Raw genomic sequence first — 19,214 nt, forward strand, 5'->3', positions numbered from 1 at the left:
CGACAATTTTAAACTACAGACCGTGTAGTAGGTGTCACCACTTATTGACTTACCATAAATACTTAGTTCTGCTTGATACTGTTATTACAGATCTAATTTCAACAAGAGCCAATTCAAGTCTAATTGTTTAGCTACATTTCTCATCAGGGATTTCAGACATTAAGAGCAGATTGTTGCTACATGATAAAGGAGGTATTTAGTTTTTGAATAAGATAATAGTATAATGGAATACATGTAGAAGAACTAAATAAGTTACTAAACAAAATGCAATATTGTTTAAGGAAAGATTAAAAGGCAATAAAACCTTTTTAATGCTATTTTTAAATGAAAGATAAAACATTGAATCACCTCTGAATTCACTTCCTATCAATATTTCATTTCTCAAAGCTACTGAAAATACAGCTTTCCAACTCTAGTTCTGGTATTTTCAATATAGATTTTGGTAATATTACATTTCTCCTTTTTAATCTGATTAATAAGCTACTGAAATACCCTTGCAGAGCAAAAACAAAACCATTTATCAATTATTTGTTTTCAATATAGAATTAATTTATGTTTTCCAAGTTCTTAATGTGCATATTGATTTGCTTACTTAAATCTCCAATGAATTGAAAGTTAGATACATATTATATACACTTTTTTTTTTTTGAAACAAGGTCTCTCACTCTGTCGCTAAGTCTGGAGTGCAGTGGCATAACCACAGCTGACTGCAGCCTCCACCTGCCAGGCTCGTGATTCTCCCATCTCAGCCTCCCAAGTAGCTAAGTATGCACCACCATACTTGGATAATTTATTATTTGTAGAAATTGGGTCTCACTATGTTGCCCAGGCTGGTATCAAAATCCTGGCCTTGAGCAATCCTCCTGCCTGAGCCACCATGCCCAGCCTACATATTCTTTAACTATGGATCTGTATGCATACAATAATGCTCTATTAAACTTATATTCATATGTAACATTTTACTTAAACATGCAATGTTTAGCATGCGGACCATGCATATTCACTGAATATTTAGGTTCTTGAAAATGTAGTATCTTTGTACAGTTCACAGTATCATAAGTTTATATGGCTATCACATCAGATTACTTTTTGCTGATGTTTCCAAAATGAAAAACAAAGCCACAAACATTACAGTTTTCATCACATTGAACAAAGTTTAAATTTGAAAGACAATATGCAGTAAAGCAGGACTTTATTAAATATTCCTGATCAAGAGAATTAGAAAGACATACAAAGAATTGAAGTAATTTAGTCTCTTTTCCTTTCTTTTTTCTCTTCAAGAGAATTGTCTTAGCAGATTAAATCCCCAGAGAAATAAAAAACCCATATTATCCTGCTTGCTTTTCCAATAGTTTTGTTTATGACTTTTCTGTGGTGACTAATGCTTTTTCTCTTCACCCTGGACATAGCTATTTTAATTTGCACTTAATATGTGACAATCATTTTCAAGGACTCTCATCTACTGTTACCTGTTAAATCAAGCTACATAAAATTACTTCTATTTGGTCATTTCAGAATGACAAACATTTGCCAGTAAAACAAAAAAATTGGTTTTGCTGTTTTTTCTAAAAAGACACAACACTACCCAGTGATGCTTCACCGGGAAGACCACAAATCCTGCCTTTTGCTTGGTTGAATACAATGTCATACTGCTAAATCACAGTAAAGAACTTTAAGAGTAGCTTCTTTTTTTTTTTTTTTTTTTTTTTTTTGAGACGGAGTTTCGCTCGTTACCCAGGCTGGAGTGCAATGGCGCGATCTCGGCTCACCGCAACCTCCGCCTCCTGGGTTCAGGCAATTCTCCTGCCTCAGCCTCCTGAGTAGCTGGGATTACAGGCACGCGCCACCATGCCCAGCTAGTTTTTTTTTTTTGTATTAGTAGAGACGGGGTTTCACCATGTTGACCAGGATGGTCTCGATCTCTTGACCTCATGATCCACCCGCCTCGGCCTCCCAAAGTGCTGGGATTACAGGCTTGAGCCACCGCGCCCGGCCAAGAGTAGCTTCTTAAAGTAAAAACTTGAAGAGGAAAAACTTTCATCCAACTGTCACACCTATTTATGCCAAAAATCCAGTGTCTGGTTTCTTGATAATTTCCATACTTGTGAAACCAAGGCAACAGGTACTGAGAACATGTGGGCAAGGTTACAATAAAAACTTCCTGTGACAGGGTGCCTATCAAAAATCAACACAGCCAACTAACTGCAGATTTACTGGATAGAATGTGATTGAAAATGCAGTCCGTAAATGATTAAAGAGTAGAATACAGCAACAAAAGCAGAATGAGTAAAAGGAGCTAGAAGAAAGAAATGTCTGTGAAAATACGAACTAAAGCATATTATAAACAACTGCATATATCTGTTTTCTACAGCAACAGAACATTAGCAAGAAGAGCATGCTGTTATCAAGAGAAAAAATAAATAAAAAGGCAGCTCTTAGCAGAGACTTTGCAGAAGCTGGAAATTGAAGGAACAGCTGAAATTACTGTGATGCTTTGGAAATAGTTGCCACAACTGCAGACCAAAAGTACATGCTGCATCCAGACGTACAGTCAAAGGCTGATGCTAATATATCTCTGAGACTCTGCCTGTTCACTATTTCCCAGCCTACCAATCTTCTGCTCTCCTGTTAGTCCCATAGTAATGGACTGAATACACTATCCCTGCAATATGGGCTACCACATAGAGTCCTTTTCTGCCGAGCTAATTAAATGCTCCACATAAACAGATGTGGATGTTTTACATCATGCCCAGTTGTGGTACACATGCCTCTGTAATATTAACAGTGGCCTCAAGGCTACATTGAGCTATACCACATTATTAAATCCTATGAGTGTAGCTAAAGTCAGAAAATGTTTTGAAAACACAAATATTTTAGCATGAAGATTTAACAAAAATGTGTGTTTCATCATAGCAGAGTATCAGGGGGAAAAGCCCACTCATTTATGACTGAGCCAAAGGAAAGCTGTTTGCATTTTGCCTTGTCTATAACTTGGAGAACATATCATGTGAGTGTTCTTTAGTGAGATAAAAATCGATTTCTATTTTCCTACTGAAACATTTTTAAAATTGTATTTACCTGGCACTAATTAGTATGCTTGATCTTCAGACTCTGTAAGAACATGTTTAGGTTTCTTCATTATGGAAGTAAATAAAGAATATTCCAAAAGGCTTTAGAAAATTCAGCAGAACTAATGTAATAAAACTACTCACTCTAATATGCATAATAACAATATAAATTACATTTAATGGATATACAATATTTTATATTTACTTATTTTGCCAACTATTGACAAAATTTTGAAATTTAGCTATGATTTAATATTACTTCTGAAACATAAATTAGTAGATAGATTCTATCATTGATACTTTTCACTAAATAAGAAAAAGAAAAATTGATGAGCTAGATGAGATTTTAGAAAGCCTCATCACTTTCTTCACAAAGGATATTTTCAGTACACCCACTATCACCACCATAAATAAGAGCCTACTGTTTGCCAGGCACTATATACATATAATTTAATTTTATCTTCACAATACCTGTAGTGAGGTGAGAACCTGGGAAAACTGGTACGCTAAATGCTTTACAGCTTGGAGAAGAACAGTGGCTAGGTATGCATCTTCTCTTAAGTTAGGATAAAGTTTTCCTGACAGTGACTTTTTCTATCATAAATATTGGTAGCACAAATATTTGCAAAGATTCCCTCAAATATGTGCATTAGGTCCAGAAATAACTTGTCAGTTAATTTTTAAGAACTACTTGTGTAAGCCCCATGTATAAAAGGACAACAGCATAATCAGGTATTAATCTTCTCAAATTCTGTAAGCATGAACTTTGCTTGTATGGACCTTGGGGCTCAAGGGCAGCTGTGTACTTATGGGCTGCATCTGCTCCTTTGTAGCAACCTCATTTCCTCTATGTTTCGTTATTGTCATTATTTTGCAAAATAAATATGGTATTTTATAGTAAACCTTCTCTTCCCATCAATATGTTACCCACCTTAGAGCACATCATAAACATGATTTAGCAGAAAGCAAATTCAAAGAGCTGAAGGAATTGATCAAACTACTCTACTGTAGAGAGAACCAGAATCCACACCCAGCTCTTGTTCAATAATGCTGCTTTAGGTACAGTTGATTAAGGCTCCATATGGACCAACATTAACAATTGACAATTAAGACTTGAATTTTATATGGAGGTAGGCTGGAGAGTAGATTAGATCACTGAGTGATCAATTGTTTTGTTTTGGGGGGACTACTGGGTTTCCCAGGATGTGGGACTTCCACTGAGTCCAAGGCAAATTGGGATGGTTGCTCTGCCTAAAGATGACACTTTGACATAATTTACCCTAGGATTTGGAGTGAATAAGTAATGTGACTGGCTACATGCACTTAAGAAAATTATTGCATTTCCTTCATTAGAGCCAGTAATCTCTAACAGCAAACTGTCAGTAAATAATCATGAAAATATTCTAAGCCACAAATTATATGTGGCTAGCTCAAAAACCACGAAGAAATTGTAAAATGAATTTCTACCGACTGAATTATTGCCTATGATAATGCAGTTCTTAGCAATTGCACTAGACCGGTAAAACTCTGAAAAGAACCAAGCTGTGGTGTACAAATCCATAATCTAGGAGCAGTTTGAAAATTAAAAATTAATTGTTCTTAAGAGTATAAAAAAATTCTATTACTTTATTTTAGCATATCCTCAACCCAATCTACTGAAATATAAAATACATGGTCTGAACTTCTGTAAGATTTTCTCAATAACTATTCTACATTTTGCAATTATAATTAAAATCTAACAGCATATTAAATATAATAAATACTTAAAGTTGGAAATATATAATCAATGAATATCCTAGATGTTTGCTAAAACACAGTTATTTGACACAGTCCAAAGTATTTGTATTGTGAGACAGCTTTTCAATAATTTGCATCATTTTCAGTAAGTATAATAGTTTTACCTTTCATTTGACTAAGGCTGTTATTTCATCTTGTGTTTTTAGCTATTCATTGTATCTGGATCATGATCTCTTCTGGGAGAGTTAATAGTTTTGGGGCATATTTATGTAAGAACTCATAGTCTCAACATACATTTGAATAAAGAAATTTGAAAATTTCATTGCTAGGACAACAAAATGCACAGATGTAGGCAGCTGTCGGCAACACACAAACTTCCTTTTATGATAGTAATAGAATTTTGAAAAATCTGGATCATATTGCTCTGGATACTGCTTTAGGAAAACCGAAATTGAAATTTCATAATAATCATTGCTTCTGTTGACAGAATTGCTGCCTCTTCATCATCTATATTTTTACATTTCTGAAGTTACATTAGTTAAAATAGGTCATATATATGCTTCATTACTTTAGAAAATGACAGAACACTGAAATGAAGAATCTGTTGAATATCAACAACCTTGCAAGTGAGGAAAGGTGTTCTCCTTCCGGGTCCACAAGGGGGCGTAGTTTTAAGGACAAGAACTTCCCCGTGCCATGCCCCCCTCCCATCTCTTTCCATCCAGGAGATTTAACGGTTTTTGTTTAAATTTGGCGGGCACGAAAGAAACTAAGAGTCAATCACCCCGAATGGAAATTTAAAGGAACTCCTTTCATTGCCCAGAGGAACTTGGAGAGGTGGGAATTTCTCCCAGGATAAATGCCCCTGCACCTTCACCCACACTAGATTTCCAGCTCTCTGGAATCCCCTCCCACACAGTGGGAGCTCTCTTTCCCCTCCTAGATTTCCCCTCTGGAGTCTCCTTCCACATTCTTCGTGGAAGTTTTCTCTCTTCTCCTTTTTCTCTTTCTCTACCTCAATAAAATCACTTTCTGTAAACTCTGTTTGGGGTACAGTATTTTACTTTACAAGAGCACCTGCTATGGTCCCCTCTCTCATTCTTGAGAGAGCAGGAGACAAAGAACCTTGGAGAAACGTCCTCTCAGGGGAAATGAGGACTCCCCTGAACCCCAACACAAGTCTCTTCTATTTCCTAACAAACCATTATCAATTTCATCAAGCATATTTTGTATTTATGTTAAACATTTTTTCTCCTAATAGGTTAAATATACCTAGAATATAAATCACTTCTACAGATTTTAGTGGGAAATAAAAATATATAATATTCGCAATGACAAAAGCAATACATAAAATGATCATGAACTTATTTCCAGATTAGTCATTCATGATTGAAACTATACACTGTATACTAGCAAAAATCTGAGATTCTTTCAACTTACCATGATTGCTGATAATACAAACTTTATTCCTTATTTATATTATCTAGCTTTACAACCCAATTATAACTATTTACTGAGTGTTTACTGTGTGCTACTTTTTAAAGCTGTACACTGAATAGCATTTACTGCCTACAAAATGAAATAATGTGGGTCTTTTGTTTTCTTCATTTTTAAGAAGGTGAAAAATAAGTTGAGAGAGGCTGACATCCTAAAAGATTTCAGAACCAAAATTTAAACCTTAGACTTCTGAATGTTAATGACTTTCGTTGTATTCCATTATTGGCTGTAGTAGTAAACACTGTTGTTTGGATAACCTGATTATCTATGATAAAAAATTATTAAAGCACTCATATTTCCAGTATTTCAGTGCATGAAAGGTAAAAAGTCCAATTTCTTTTCTTCCATTTCACATACTAGTTGTGCCCTCAGTGAAAAATATATACAAATACATATATACGTATATATACGTACATAAACACATATATACAAATATATACACATACATATATACATATATACATATATAAACACATATATACTTATATATATACACACATATATGTGTATATATATCTTTATATACACACATATATATACATCTTTATATACACATATGTGTGTATATATACATATATACACATATATGTATATATACACATATATGTATATTTGAAAAATAAATGTAAAAGAATTTACCAATCAAGAGTTGATATCCCTTTTCATCCAAATACCAGTAGGGAAACAACCAAAACCACTTCTAGACCCTCCTAAGCACTGTGTCAATTCATCAGCATGCATGGCAAGAAATAAACATGTCACTTCATCTTTTATAAAATTCTATGAACTGTCCTGATAAGTTTTAAGACAGCCAGATTAGGTATGATGCATAATGACACTTCTGTGGCAGGAGACATTTTCAGAGCACGCCAAACAAGAAATGGGAGCCAACAAATTAATTAACACTTCCCATGGCGGATATACAATTATGAGCTCTACCACAATGCCATTTCATAGTAGGAAAGTTAAAAAATCACATCACTGGTAATGCTACAGATGACACTGACTTTTACAATGACACCTAGACACTGCCTTTCGAAGCAGTTCTAGTAAATGTATTTCTATTAACAAAAGTTCCTATTCACAAAATGGAATGGGCTCAAGAAAAACAGTATAATAACAAGAACTATATATTATCTTCTGAAGCAATTATTTAAACTGGTTTAAAGTGTATACATTTCCAAGCCATCTGTGAAAGTCTAATTCAGCAGGTATGGGATGGAGCCAGAAAACTTACTCCATGGTGCAACTGTTCCGCAAGATCTTTATAGAAATTTTTACTTCTAGTACACATTGTTTCCATCTTTACACCTATATCATTTGCGCATTGTGCAAATCAGGTCCATAGACTGACTGCAATTAAAAAGTTGATGTTACTGTGGAGATGTTCCAGTGGTAATCTGTCTCTATCAAAAGTACATTTACTAGCCAATTATTTGACATTCATTACAAGAATAATTTCTAAAGTTAAGTAAGACTTTAATAAACATATTGGTTTACAGAGAGGATTAACAAATCATATTACAATATTTGTAATTTTCTCCTCTCAATAGGCACACATTTTCCTTGACATTTTGCAAACCAAGAGCTTAAAATACGGTAATTTTACGTATATCACTTAGAGATGCAAAACAGTAAGAATCACTAGGAGCAACTGACTTTCACATTGATTATGGCAATGGTAACTTACGTTCCTCTTCCACTATTAAAAGAGCAATGAAATATCTTGCATGAAATCATTTGTAGTTTATAGACCTATTTGCATGAGAATGCACTCAGCTTAATTTATACCCTATGTACTTTGAAAGCCACCTCAATGATTTCACCTATTTGAAATTTACAAACCCTTCCAACTAAAAGCACCACCAGATGGAAAAATTTCTGAAGTGAACCCAGTTTAAATGTGTAAAGTATCAGGTCTATGACATGTCTGATTACAGTTACTGAAGAGTCGAATATGCACTAGCTTATATTTTTAAACTCAGTAATTTACCATAATTCTGATACTCATTTTGTAGTAAACATCAATCAAAAATTTTTTGTGAGATAATTTATAAAGGAAAGTAACAGGTTTTTATGTTTGCTGGGTCTAGATATACATTAGCTGAAAACTAAAGAATGCAACATAAAGCTGAAAGGTTAAAAAAAGTATCTCTGGTTACAGCACTCCTGTGCCCTCCATAGGACAGGTACTCAAAGACTGCTTTCTGGCCATGCGTGGTGGCTCACGATTGAAATCCCAGCACTTTGGGAGGCCAAGACGAGGCGGGTGGATCACGAGGGCAGGAGATGGAGATCATCCTGTCCAACATGGTGAAACCCTGTCTCTAGTAAAAATACAAAAATTAGCCAGGCACAGTTGCACATGCCTGTAATCCCAGCTACTTGGGAGGCTGAGGCAGGAGTATCACTTGAACCCAGGAGGCAGAGGTTGCAGTGAGCAGAGATTGTACCACTGCACTCCAACCTGGTCGACACAGTGAGACTCTGTCTCAAAAAAAAGACCGTTTCCTGAGCCAAAAATTGTTCAAAAATAATCACAGAAATAAAGTCATCCAGCTACTTTAAAAGATTTCAGGAATTCTATCGCTTTTCATAGAAGTGATTTCAAGATTCACTTTTTTCAAGATTTTCAAGTAACCTTCCCCTTTTGGCTTTAAGGTATGAAGTCCTTCTTCCCAACAAAACACCCTGGCTGAGATTTCAGTTCATTTTCTCCATCTCTATGAAAACTAAGAAGAGGTGTCAGTCTCCTATTTAGACTAACTCTTCAAACACTGGAGTCAATCTCGTCCCCATTCCAAGGATACAGGCTTGTTGGTCACATTTATGAATGCAATATTTAAAGGAGCTATAATTTTGTATGTTATACACGCAAATATATTACATGGAGTTTATTACAATGACATCTTATTGTGAGCTATGGAACCTTGGAAAATGATAAAATCATATTTACAACATAAAAATATTAAATCATAAAAATATTAAATCTAATTTTAGTGTTTCTCTGTGTCTTTAAAGAATTTTTGCATACGCCAATTTTGTTCATTCTCAAAACAATCCAATGAGGATGCTTTAACTGCTGCAGGATAGTTCGTTACCTGTCAGATGATAGAAAAAGACAGGACAAGAAAAATCTACCTGTTTAAGTTCCTGTAGTTATAAAGATAAACTGAGATTTAAAAACAAACACTAAAGACTTTAAAAATTAATAAGGCACTGCTAAAGTGCCAGGTGGTAATTTAAGTAATAATATTCCTAGTGGTTTTTCTTCCTCGTTCCATAGTAATGCTTTTATTCATCCCATAGCCTTGTGTTCATTTTAGTTTTCTCTCTTAATCATATGTATTTCAAAAATATATTAAATAAGCTAAGAAAAACAAAATTAGTTGTAAGTCACAATACATTTCATGCCAAGAAGAGTAACATACTTATAGCCAGTTCTTACATGTTAACCTCTTTACTTCTGTTTCTCAATATCCGATTTCCCCTTTTTTAAAGTCAGATAAGATTAACTTTTATAAGACCAAAGTCCACTAAGATTTTATATTTCTGTTTTTTTCTCAACATAATTTCCATCAACTATTTCTTATGCTTATTGATAAAGTTTACTTTTCTCTCATTGTTCTTGTACTTTCCTCTACTTACTTTTAACTTATACATCCTAACACATTCTCTAGTTTAAGACAATTTAAATCTTAGCCAAAATCCGTGTTCCTATCATTGCTGACCCCTAATAGGAGGGTCTCCATAAGTTTCTGATGAATAGAAAAATAAACATATAAAACAATGAGCATTTCAAAATCTTGGCAACTCAATGGAACATATGTTGATGAACCAATGCAGTAGCAGACATTTTAAAATACATTTTACAATAAGGTCCTAGGTTTAATCTTTTTACCAATTGACTTGGTTGGACTTTGCTGACCAGCTCTTTGTTGGAATAACTAATGAAGTGTGTTCCACATGCTTTATACATATCCACTCATTAATTCTTCCTACAACTCTATGAGTTTATGAGGAAATCAGGCAAGGAAGAGTGAAGTGATTTGCTCAACAAGGCACAAAAGCTAGTAAGTGACACAAGCAGAATCTAGAGCCAGACACAAAAAAGTCCATACTTTTAGAGATTTTTGCTAATGGGAAAAGGGTCTTTAAAACTCTTTAGCTTAATATAGTTACTTAAAAGTAAAAATTCCCATTAACTGTCATGAAAAATTGGAGCACCTCAAAACCAGTTCAAATGTTAATTTATTAAGGTGATTCTTTATGCACAATCATAGAAAATATGTTTTCCTCACATGCTCTCTCTTTGCTGTTTCATTTATCAATTTCTTCTTAATATGTTTACCATTATTTTGAGGTCTGCATTACTCAACACAAGTGAACTTAAGTTTCAATCTTACTAATGTTTTGACATTTTCTACAAAAAATACTGTTCTAAAAACATCTATCTGAAATTACCTATTAGTGTTCTTGACGTAAAGTAAAAGGTTCTTTTACTTAAATTTGAAAGCACAAAACTCATTTAGCAACTTAAATTTATATTTTATATAATCTAGTATTTCACAAGAATATTTATGAACAGGATATAGGCTTGTTGGTGACATTTATGAGTGCAATACTTTAAGGAGCTATAATTTTGTATGCTATACACGCAAACATATTACATAGAGTATATTACAATGACATTTTACTGTGTCCATGTACGAAGCTTTTCAGATATCCCAGAATTTTCTAGGAATAAATGTGCTTATTCCTACATACATCATAGAAACCATTTGGTATTTAAAATAATTAAAAGGAATTTTTTAAACATTAGTTGTAGATAAGAGACACGTAACATAACAGAGATAATTCCATACCTGTTTTATTGGACAGTCTAAATGACACCATCTTATCAGGAATATTACATACATTCCTCACTGAAGCAATGCAGCTATAATTAGCATAGTCCTGAGGTCGAAGATTCTTTAGTTTTAAGATCTTTGTTTCACCCTGAAAATGTTAAAAAAAAAAAAAAAATCATAAGAAAAAGCCAACACAACCAGAATGAATAAATGAAACATCACATTACATTGTACTAAATCCTATTATCAGAATATGCCAGACTGCTTTTTTTTAAGGAAAATGCCCCAACTTTAAAATAAGTTATAAATGCACTAACTTTAAAATAACACTGGATTTTAAAATAATACTGTAATATTAAGTATGCCTGGAGATAAAAACTAACAGACTACAATGAAAATTCATAACATTTTCTTTGCAAACTAGCTTCCTAAGGGGAAAAAATCTATTTCTGGTGGTAGTTATGCAAATTATTATGCAAAGATCAGAACAGTGTACTTAATAATAGAGTGCATTCAACAAACACTGCAATCTATTCAGACATGGATGTGAGAAGATAAAAGAATCTGAAGAAAGCCAACAAATGAAATACAGTTGTTAGACCAAAGTTAATTATGTAAATCTAATGATAGATAATTAAATTTATAAACATAAATATTTTGTATATGGAGCCATGACAGGTGACAGATCTAAAACCTGAAGGAAAGCAGCATTCATGAGTCTTTTTTTACTATTATTATTTCATGTTCAAGTGTTTAAGAGCTAAGGGCTAGGTCTCTAGGTAAATCTACACAAGTGTAGATAGATCCAAATCAGGCAAGTGGCCAGAAGTATCTAACAAACTCTTGATCAGCCTGGAAAGATTTTGTAAAAACAATAGATTGAAATTGTTGAAAGGACAAAAAAAAGAACAAAGAACAAAAATTAAATTCTCCTGCCCAATTCAAATTGGGTCCCCTGGACTTTCTTTGCTTTCTAAAGTCATTAATGCATCTTTTCAAAATAATTCTTATAAGTAGCTTACTTATTTTGATGGCAAAACAGTGATCCAATGATTTTTATAGTATTAGGGATATATAAAAAAATCAAAATGTTAATTTTTTCCAGATAATCTGTATATGGAACAATGTGTTTCACCACGTTATCGGGGTAACATTCGTTGAATTTTAAAAATTGCAATAATTTCATATGTTATTGAGGAGGACTGAAATACTTAGTGCCTTACTACATAAAAACAATGCTGTTCATTTGCAAGAAAGCTCGCCCAGACAGAGGCATACAGTTTTGCAAATGTGTCAAATTAATCTCTATTCCAGTGTGCACGCACATTGTGGCCGAATTTTCATTCACTGTCCAAATTCAGTCTTAAATCATTCACACCCTTAGCATTTTCATCAGTGGAATAAAAAAAATCTACCTTTAATTTTTCTTTAGAAAACACACTGAATTTTTAATATACAAGCAAATATAAATGTATCCCATACAAATATACAAAGAAATCTATGAGTTTCCAGAGTTTATATATAAAAGTATTCTCTTGTGTTACAGAATTCCCATGTTACATAAAATACCTAGAAAATGTGCTTAGTTAGAACAGCTGAAAGAAAATGATATACTAGAATTAGTCAACTCAAAATTTTTGAGTAAAGTGATACCTCTTACCCGTCCTACCTTTGTGACACTTATTGCTCAAATTTCTTTGCATTTCTTTCTCCTCTCAACCTAATTAGTGTTACTCGCTGGGATTCTACTTATCCCATAGTTAACCTCACTTTATAAAATGTCATTAGGTGGCATTATCCTTGCTGACGAACTTCTACTATAAGCTCTATTTTCTTGCCCCCCTCCCAAGTCTGAGCCCCTATTCCAGAATTCTCCCTTAAGTTTCAGATGCACTATATGTATATATACACATATATATGTATATTTGTGTGTGTGTGTGTGTGTGTGTGTGTAGATATATATATACAATTACTCCAAAATGTACCAACCTCTAATCATTCTGAAAGATTTACTATATGTAGTCAGTATTCTAAAAGCATATTGTGTGTATATATACAGACATAAATATGCAGTTGCATGTATTATATATTATTTCATATTATCCTATATATGTAACTGCATGTATCTGTAGCTATTGTCATTGATATCTACATCCATGTCTTTCTTTCAGTTGCATTTCTACTGATTTTCATCTATCTACCTATATTTGAACTGAAGACAAATTATCAAATTATGTATAAATATAATGTGTGTGTGTGTGTGTGTGTGTATACACAATTGCTCCAAAAAGTACCAACCTCTCATCATTCTGAAAAATGATATGTAGTCCATACTCTAAAAGCAACCATGGAGTGATACGGATTCTCAAATATAAACAAATAATGAACACTGTCATTTAGATGTATATTTAATAATAAAGTCTCTTTATTCACAGAGAGTTAATTAAACTCTGTCAGTACTTCTTGTTTCTGTTTCTACCAACAAATTCTTTTTTAATTTGCATTTTCTGAATAATACGTTTCTAACATTCCACTGAAATAGTATCCACTAATTTCATTAATGGTGATCTCTTGTTAAAATTCAATAAACCTTTCGTTTGTATGCTTCCATACTTCTCTGCTTATTTCTAAGACTTTAGATCACGTTTACTCCTTTGACAGCCCCTCATATATAGGCAATTAATTACAGATATAATAATTTAGTCATTGCTTGGTTGCTTTACCATTGAATATTCTAGCTACTGAAGTCTGCAACTTTGTACTAATATATACCTAGTGAAATCTGATCTTTTATCACAGTTTCAATTAGCACTTATGTATTGATAACTGACAAATGTCTAGACAAAAAGAAAAAAAAAAGCACACTTGCTGAAAATCACCAATAGTATTATAATGAATAAATTCTCGGTTTTCCTAATGTTTCTTGTCCTTTGAGTTGCAATGTTTACTGGCACACTTAATAGGACATACTTAATTTTAGTCTCTCCCACCCAGCATTTTTCCCAAGAAGAAATGTAGTCTTTTATCCTTTTGGTCTCTTAAGATAATCTATCCTGCATTTCTAATTCTCTTTTCTTTTTTCTTTTTTTGGGGGGCAGGATTAAGGTTTAAGGTCCTGAAAAACTTAAATTGCTCTCCTTCACTGAAAAAAAAAAAACAATTAAAAAAACCCTTAATTCATCATTTGAGACTCTATGCAGTCTCAGCAAAACTACTTTTTCATTATTCCTCACACGAACTCTTCATTCTCATCAAATTAGTTATGTCACTATCTTGAGGTATCTCTTTATGAATTACTGATGCTCCCCATCCCTTGCTATGAGTCATTTTTTGTTCCTATCTGAACAGATGTATAGTTCAAAAAATACATGTACTTACTTTTTGAAACCTTTTCAGACCTTACCAGTTATAACTAAATTATCTTTCTTTGGAATATCCATTGCATCTTATATTATGATATCTATTTGTAACTCACTATTTAATGTTTGCTTATGAGTTATGATTTAGGGTGTTGAGCTGTGTTCTTCAACTGAATCATAAGCCCCCTAGGGGCAGAGGTATACTTCATGTCCCACAACAGCTAACAGAAAGCATTTTCTATCCATTGCTTTATAAATATTTGGATTAACAAGACATACTTAAATTTTGGTCTTTCTGACAGAAATACCACTTGACCCAGCAATCCTATTATTACTGGGTATATACACAAAAGAATATAAATAATTCTATTATAATGACACATGCACACATATGTTTATTGCAGCGCTATTGACAATAGCAAAGACATGGAATCAACCTAAATGGCCATCATGTTAGACTCGATAAAGAAAATGTGGTGTGTGTATATATATATATATATATATGTATATATATATATATATACACCATTAAAACTATGTAGCCACCAAAAAAAAAAAAAAGAATGAAATCATGTCCTTTGCAGGAACATTGATGGAGCTGGAGACCATTATCCTTAGCAAACTAATGCGGGTAAAAAAAACCAAATACCACATGTTCTCACTTACAAGTGGGAGCTAAATGATGAGAAAACATAAACACACACTGGGGCTTATTGGAGGGTAAAGGCTGGGAGAAGGGAGAGGATCAAGAAAAATAATGGATGCTAGACTTAATACCTGGGTGATTAAATAATCCATACAACAAACCCCCCCATGAACATGTTTACCTACGTAACAAACCTGCACATGTACCCCTGAACTTAAAATAAAAGTTAAAAAAAGAGTTGGTCTTTCCCACTCAACATATCCCCCAAGAAGAAATGTAGTCATAATATATAAACACAATGACTTTATTTATTTATTGTTTTTGAGATGGAGTCTTGCTCTTGTCACCCAGGCTCGAGTGCAATGGTGTGATCTCGGCAGAGGTTCAAGCAATTCTCCTGCCTCAGCTTCCCAAGTAGCTGGGATTACAGGCATGCGCCATCACACCCAGCTAATTTTTGTATTTTTAGTAGAAATGGAGTTTTACCATGTTGGCCAGGCTGGTTTGGAACTCCTGACCTCAAGGGATCCGCCTGCCTTGGCTGTCCAAAGTGCTGAGATTACAGGCATGAGCCTCTGTGCCCAGCCCAGGATGATTCTATGATAATACAAGTTACAAAACATAGTATCTATCTTTACAAATTAGACATCTTCATTCTTCCTCATTAAACAACTGTCTCTTGCTTACATCTGCTGTACTTCTGATATTATCCTCATTACTTTATCATTTTTTGCCCCTTCTGTAAATTTTGTCATACTAATAATCAACTAGACACTGTTCGATTTTTTCACTGTAATGTTTCTATAATTAAATATTTTTACTTGAACTACTAAAACCTGTACATGGCCAGGCTGTCTCCATGTTCCCCGTAAAACATAAAAATTATATCAAGGATTCTCAATTATTTTAAATGTTATCTTGCCACGGCATGTCCTATCTTAAATAGTCAGTTGATTACTTAAAATTTACTAAAAACATGGAGGGGATGAACTTCTCCAGTGTTCTGTTTCTTGATCTTCAAGCTACTAGAAGGGGTATGATCGCTCTAAAAACTCATCAAGCTGCACACTTAGGTTTCATGTGCTTTTCTGCACATACATTTCAAAAAAATGTTCATGTAAAATTAACTATAGCCTTATTTCAAAAAACAATCATTTAGTACATACTCTGTGCCAATCACCTTTTGAATGCTGGGAACACCATGGGAAAAACATGAAACATATGTGTGAAACAATGAATATCTAGACAAATGCAAAAGATGATTTCAGAGAGTATTAAATGCTACCAAGTAAATCAAACAAGAGAATACATAGAGATAGAGAGAAATGACAATGTAGTAAGCTACTTAAATGGAACAGACTGGAAAGTAGCTCTCAGGAGGTCTTGAGTTAAAAGTTGGAGAACTAGAAATACACTGGAGGGATGAGTGATACAGAATGACACTGGAACCCACAACCACAGAGACCCTGACACAGCAGTAAGGCTGGCATGTTGGAGAGCGAGAAAGAAAATTAATGTGACTTGAGTGCAGTGCAATAAACAGCATAAAATAAGATTTCAAAGCTTGGAAAGATTCTATTAGATGGGTTATGGTCACGGATTTGTATTTATTCTAAATTTACTTATTACGTGTTTAATGCTACCAATCTCCTCTACTTTTTTCCAACAAGGCTTGCCTTCTCCTTTTGGAAAATATTTTAAACTTGATTTTCACCAACCCTAATTCTCCATTTTAGCAAACAACTCTACTCCACTCTCCAGTCCTTTTGAATATTATCTGACAGCCAGTTTAAGAGTTTTCTTTTTCTATTTTTTTTTTTTTTTTTTTTTTTTGAGACATGGTCTCACTCTGTCACCCAGGCAAGAGTGCAGTCATGTGATTTCGGCCAACTGCAACTCGCCTCCAGGTTTAAAAAGATTCTCATGCTTCAGCCTCCCAAGTAGCTGGGACTATAGGCACGTGCCCTTACGGCCGGCTGATTTTTGTATCTTCAGTAGAGACAGGGTTTCACCGTATTGACCAGGCTGGTCTGGAACTCCTGGCCTCAAGTGATCTGCCTGCCTTGGCCTCCCAAAGTGCTGGGACTTTGGTAGTCATTAAAGTGGCATGAGCCACTGCACCAGCCTCAAAAAGAAGAGATTTCAACCTAAAAGCTGTTACTTCTGATACATCCTCTAGAAGTGTATTCTTCCCACATGTATTCTCCTTTACTTTTTAATACCTTTTGTCTATTTATATCAATCACATTTGTTTACATATTAACTTATGTTTTTATCATTTACATTATGTATATGTATTGATCCTGCCTTTCCATTTAATGAGATCACTTCAAATTCTCTTCCCTACCATTTGGGCAGTGTTGTGCATGTTGTCAACTCAGAAAAGATTGCTACTAGAAAAGAATAGAGGCAGCTCATCATCTTGCATACAGTAAGTTTTTAGTAAGCTTCCTGAACCAAGTTGACTCTAATGGTAGTAATAGGAATTTTAAAAATCTTTACATTAGGGTAGCCTGCAAGACAGATTTATACAGCTGTATTTGGGGCCATTCATAGGAGAACTGAACAGTCATTATAGACAAAAGAATGTAAAACAAAGGTAAGCCCCAAGGGAAATACATACAATAATCAAGTACACAGAACCAACATGAATGCAGCTCTGGCCATTAAAATACAGAGGTGACTTTTGTAAAGGATGCATTCTTAAAACATTTTGTATACCTTTTTATGGTCAGGGACACTGCTGGTATTTATGTTATCTAAAGGTAAAAAATATTAATTTTGTGGTAATATTGAGATTACAAAAGAGAATTCATACTACTGTTTGAGATGATTTCTATTCCTTAAAGCCCTATAAATATAATGGTATGTACATGCATATCCTAATTAATTCTTATTCAGAGCACAGCAGCAAAATAGGCATATGAGAAGGTGCTATAGTTTGGATGATTGTCCCCTAATCCTCATGTTGAAATTTAATCCTAATGTTGGAGGTAGGCCCTAATGAAAGGTATCTGGGTCATGGGGGCAGACCCCTCATGAATAATGTCCTGAGGGGGACTGTGAGTGAGTTCTAACTATTAGTTCCCGTGAGAGTTGGTTGTTAAAAACAATCTGGTACCCACCCCTCAACTTCCTCTCTTATCATGTGATCTCTGCATATACCAGCTCCCCTTTGCCATGAGTGAAAGCAGCATAAAGCCCTCACCAGATGCAGATGCAGTATCATGCTTCTTGTATAGTCTGCAAAACTGAGAACCAAATAAATCTCTTTTCTTTATACATTACCTAATTTCAGGTGTTCCTTTATGGCAACACAAATGGACTATAAAGGATAGACAAAAAAGAAAGAAAAGCCTCTAGATCCACGATTTCCCAATGGTTCAGCTATCATGGGATTGGAGAGTTGTTCTGCGTGAGCTAAAATGATAACTTCTTGCAGGCAGAAAACAAGATACCAAAACATGTGAACCTAGAGGACACAGGTTACATGGTCTCTAAGTTAATATGTAAGATTAATGTATATATCATGTCAATGGGTAGAGTGGGTTATATAGATGAAGTCTGTTAAAAGAATATTTTTTAAAATAACAGAATTATGGAAAATTTTGAGCCTTACACCTTCTTAATTCATGACAATAAGGATATAATATTTTAAAACAATACAGCAGAGCGTATAAGAAAGTAGAGACTATATGCACACACACATTAATGTTATCAAATGGCACATATATATACATATGATAATGAATATAATTTAGAGTTTATTTATAACTACTTTATCACATGATGTTAATTTTATTTTGTTGATCATTTGAATTTGATATTTTGGGTGTTGGGAGGCTTTTTGCATGTGAATTTTCATGATTTGCAAAAAGGAATTTTGAGTTGATTATTGTCTAATTGTAGAATTAGTCTAATTAGACTAATTATAACTAATTATGTAATTGATGTAAATATGTTCAGTCTTGTAATTAGATGGTATAATTACAATACACAAGATGATGTCATAAACATCTTTACAAAAGTTCCAGATAAAGGGAAAGTGAATTTTCAA

The 19,214-nt window shown here is 33.9% G+C and overlaps 1 protein-coding gene across 4 annotated transcripts in view; it reads right to left on the reverse strand.

The window, feature by feature from the left end:
• Nucleotides 1-19,214, reverse strand: part of MDGA2 (MAM domain containing glycosylphosphatidylinositol anchor 2) — an 868,798-nt gene that overhangs the window by 304,215 nt on the left and 545,369 nt on the right. For all 4 annotated transcript variants that reach the window (XM_021668181.2, XM_064365839.1, XM_021668182.2 and 1 more), the window contains one exon: nt 11,168-11,300. In XM_021668181.2, the coding sequence (XP_021523856.1) occupies nt 11,168-11,300 (133 nt within the window). The remainder of the gene's footprint in view (nt 1-11,167; nt 11,301-19,214) is intronic.

Source organism: Aotus nancymaae, unplaced genomic scaffold (genome assembly GCF_030222135.1).
Source record: "Aotus nancymaae isolate 86718 unplaced genomic scaffold, 86718_ANA_hifiasm-v0.15.2.pri h1tg000062l, whole genome shotgun sequence".
Lineage (NCBI taxonomy): Eukaryota > Metazoa > Chordata > Mammalia > Primates > Aotidae > Aotus > Aotus nancymaae.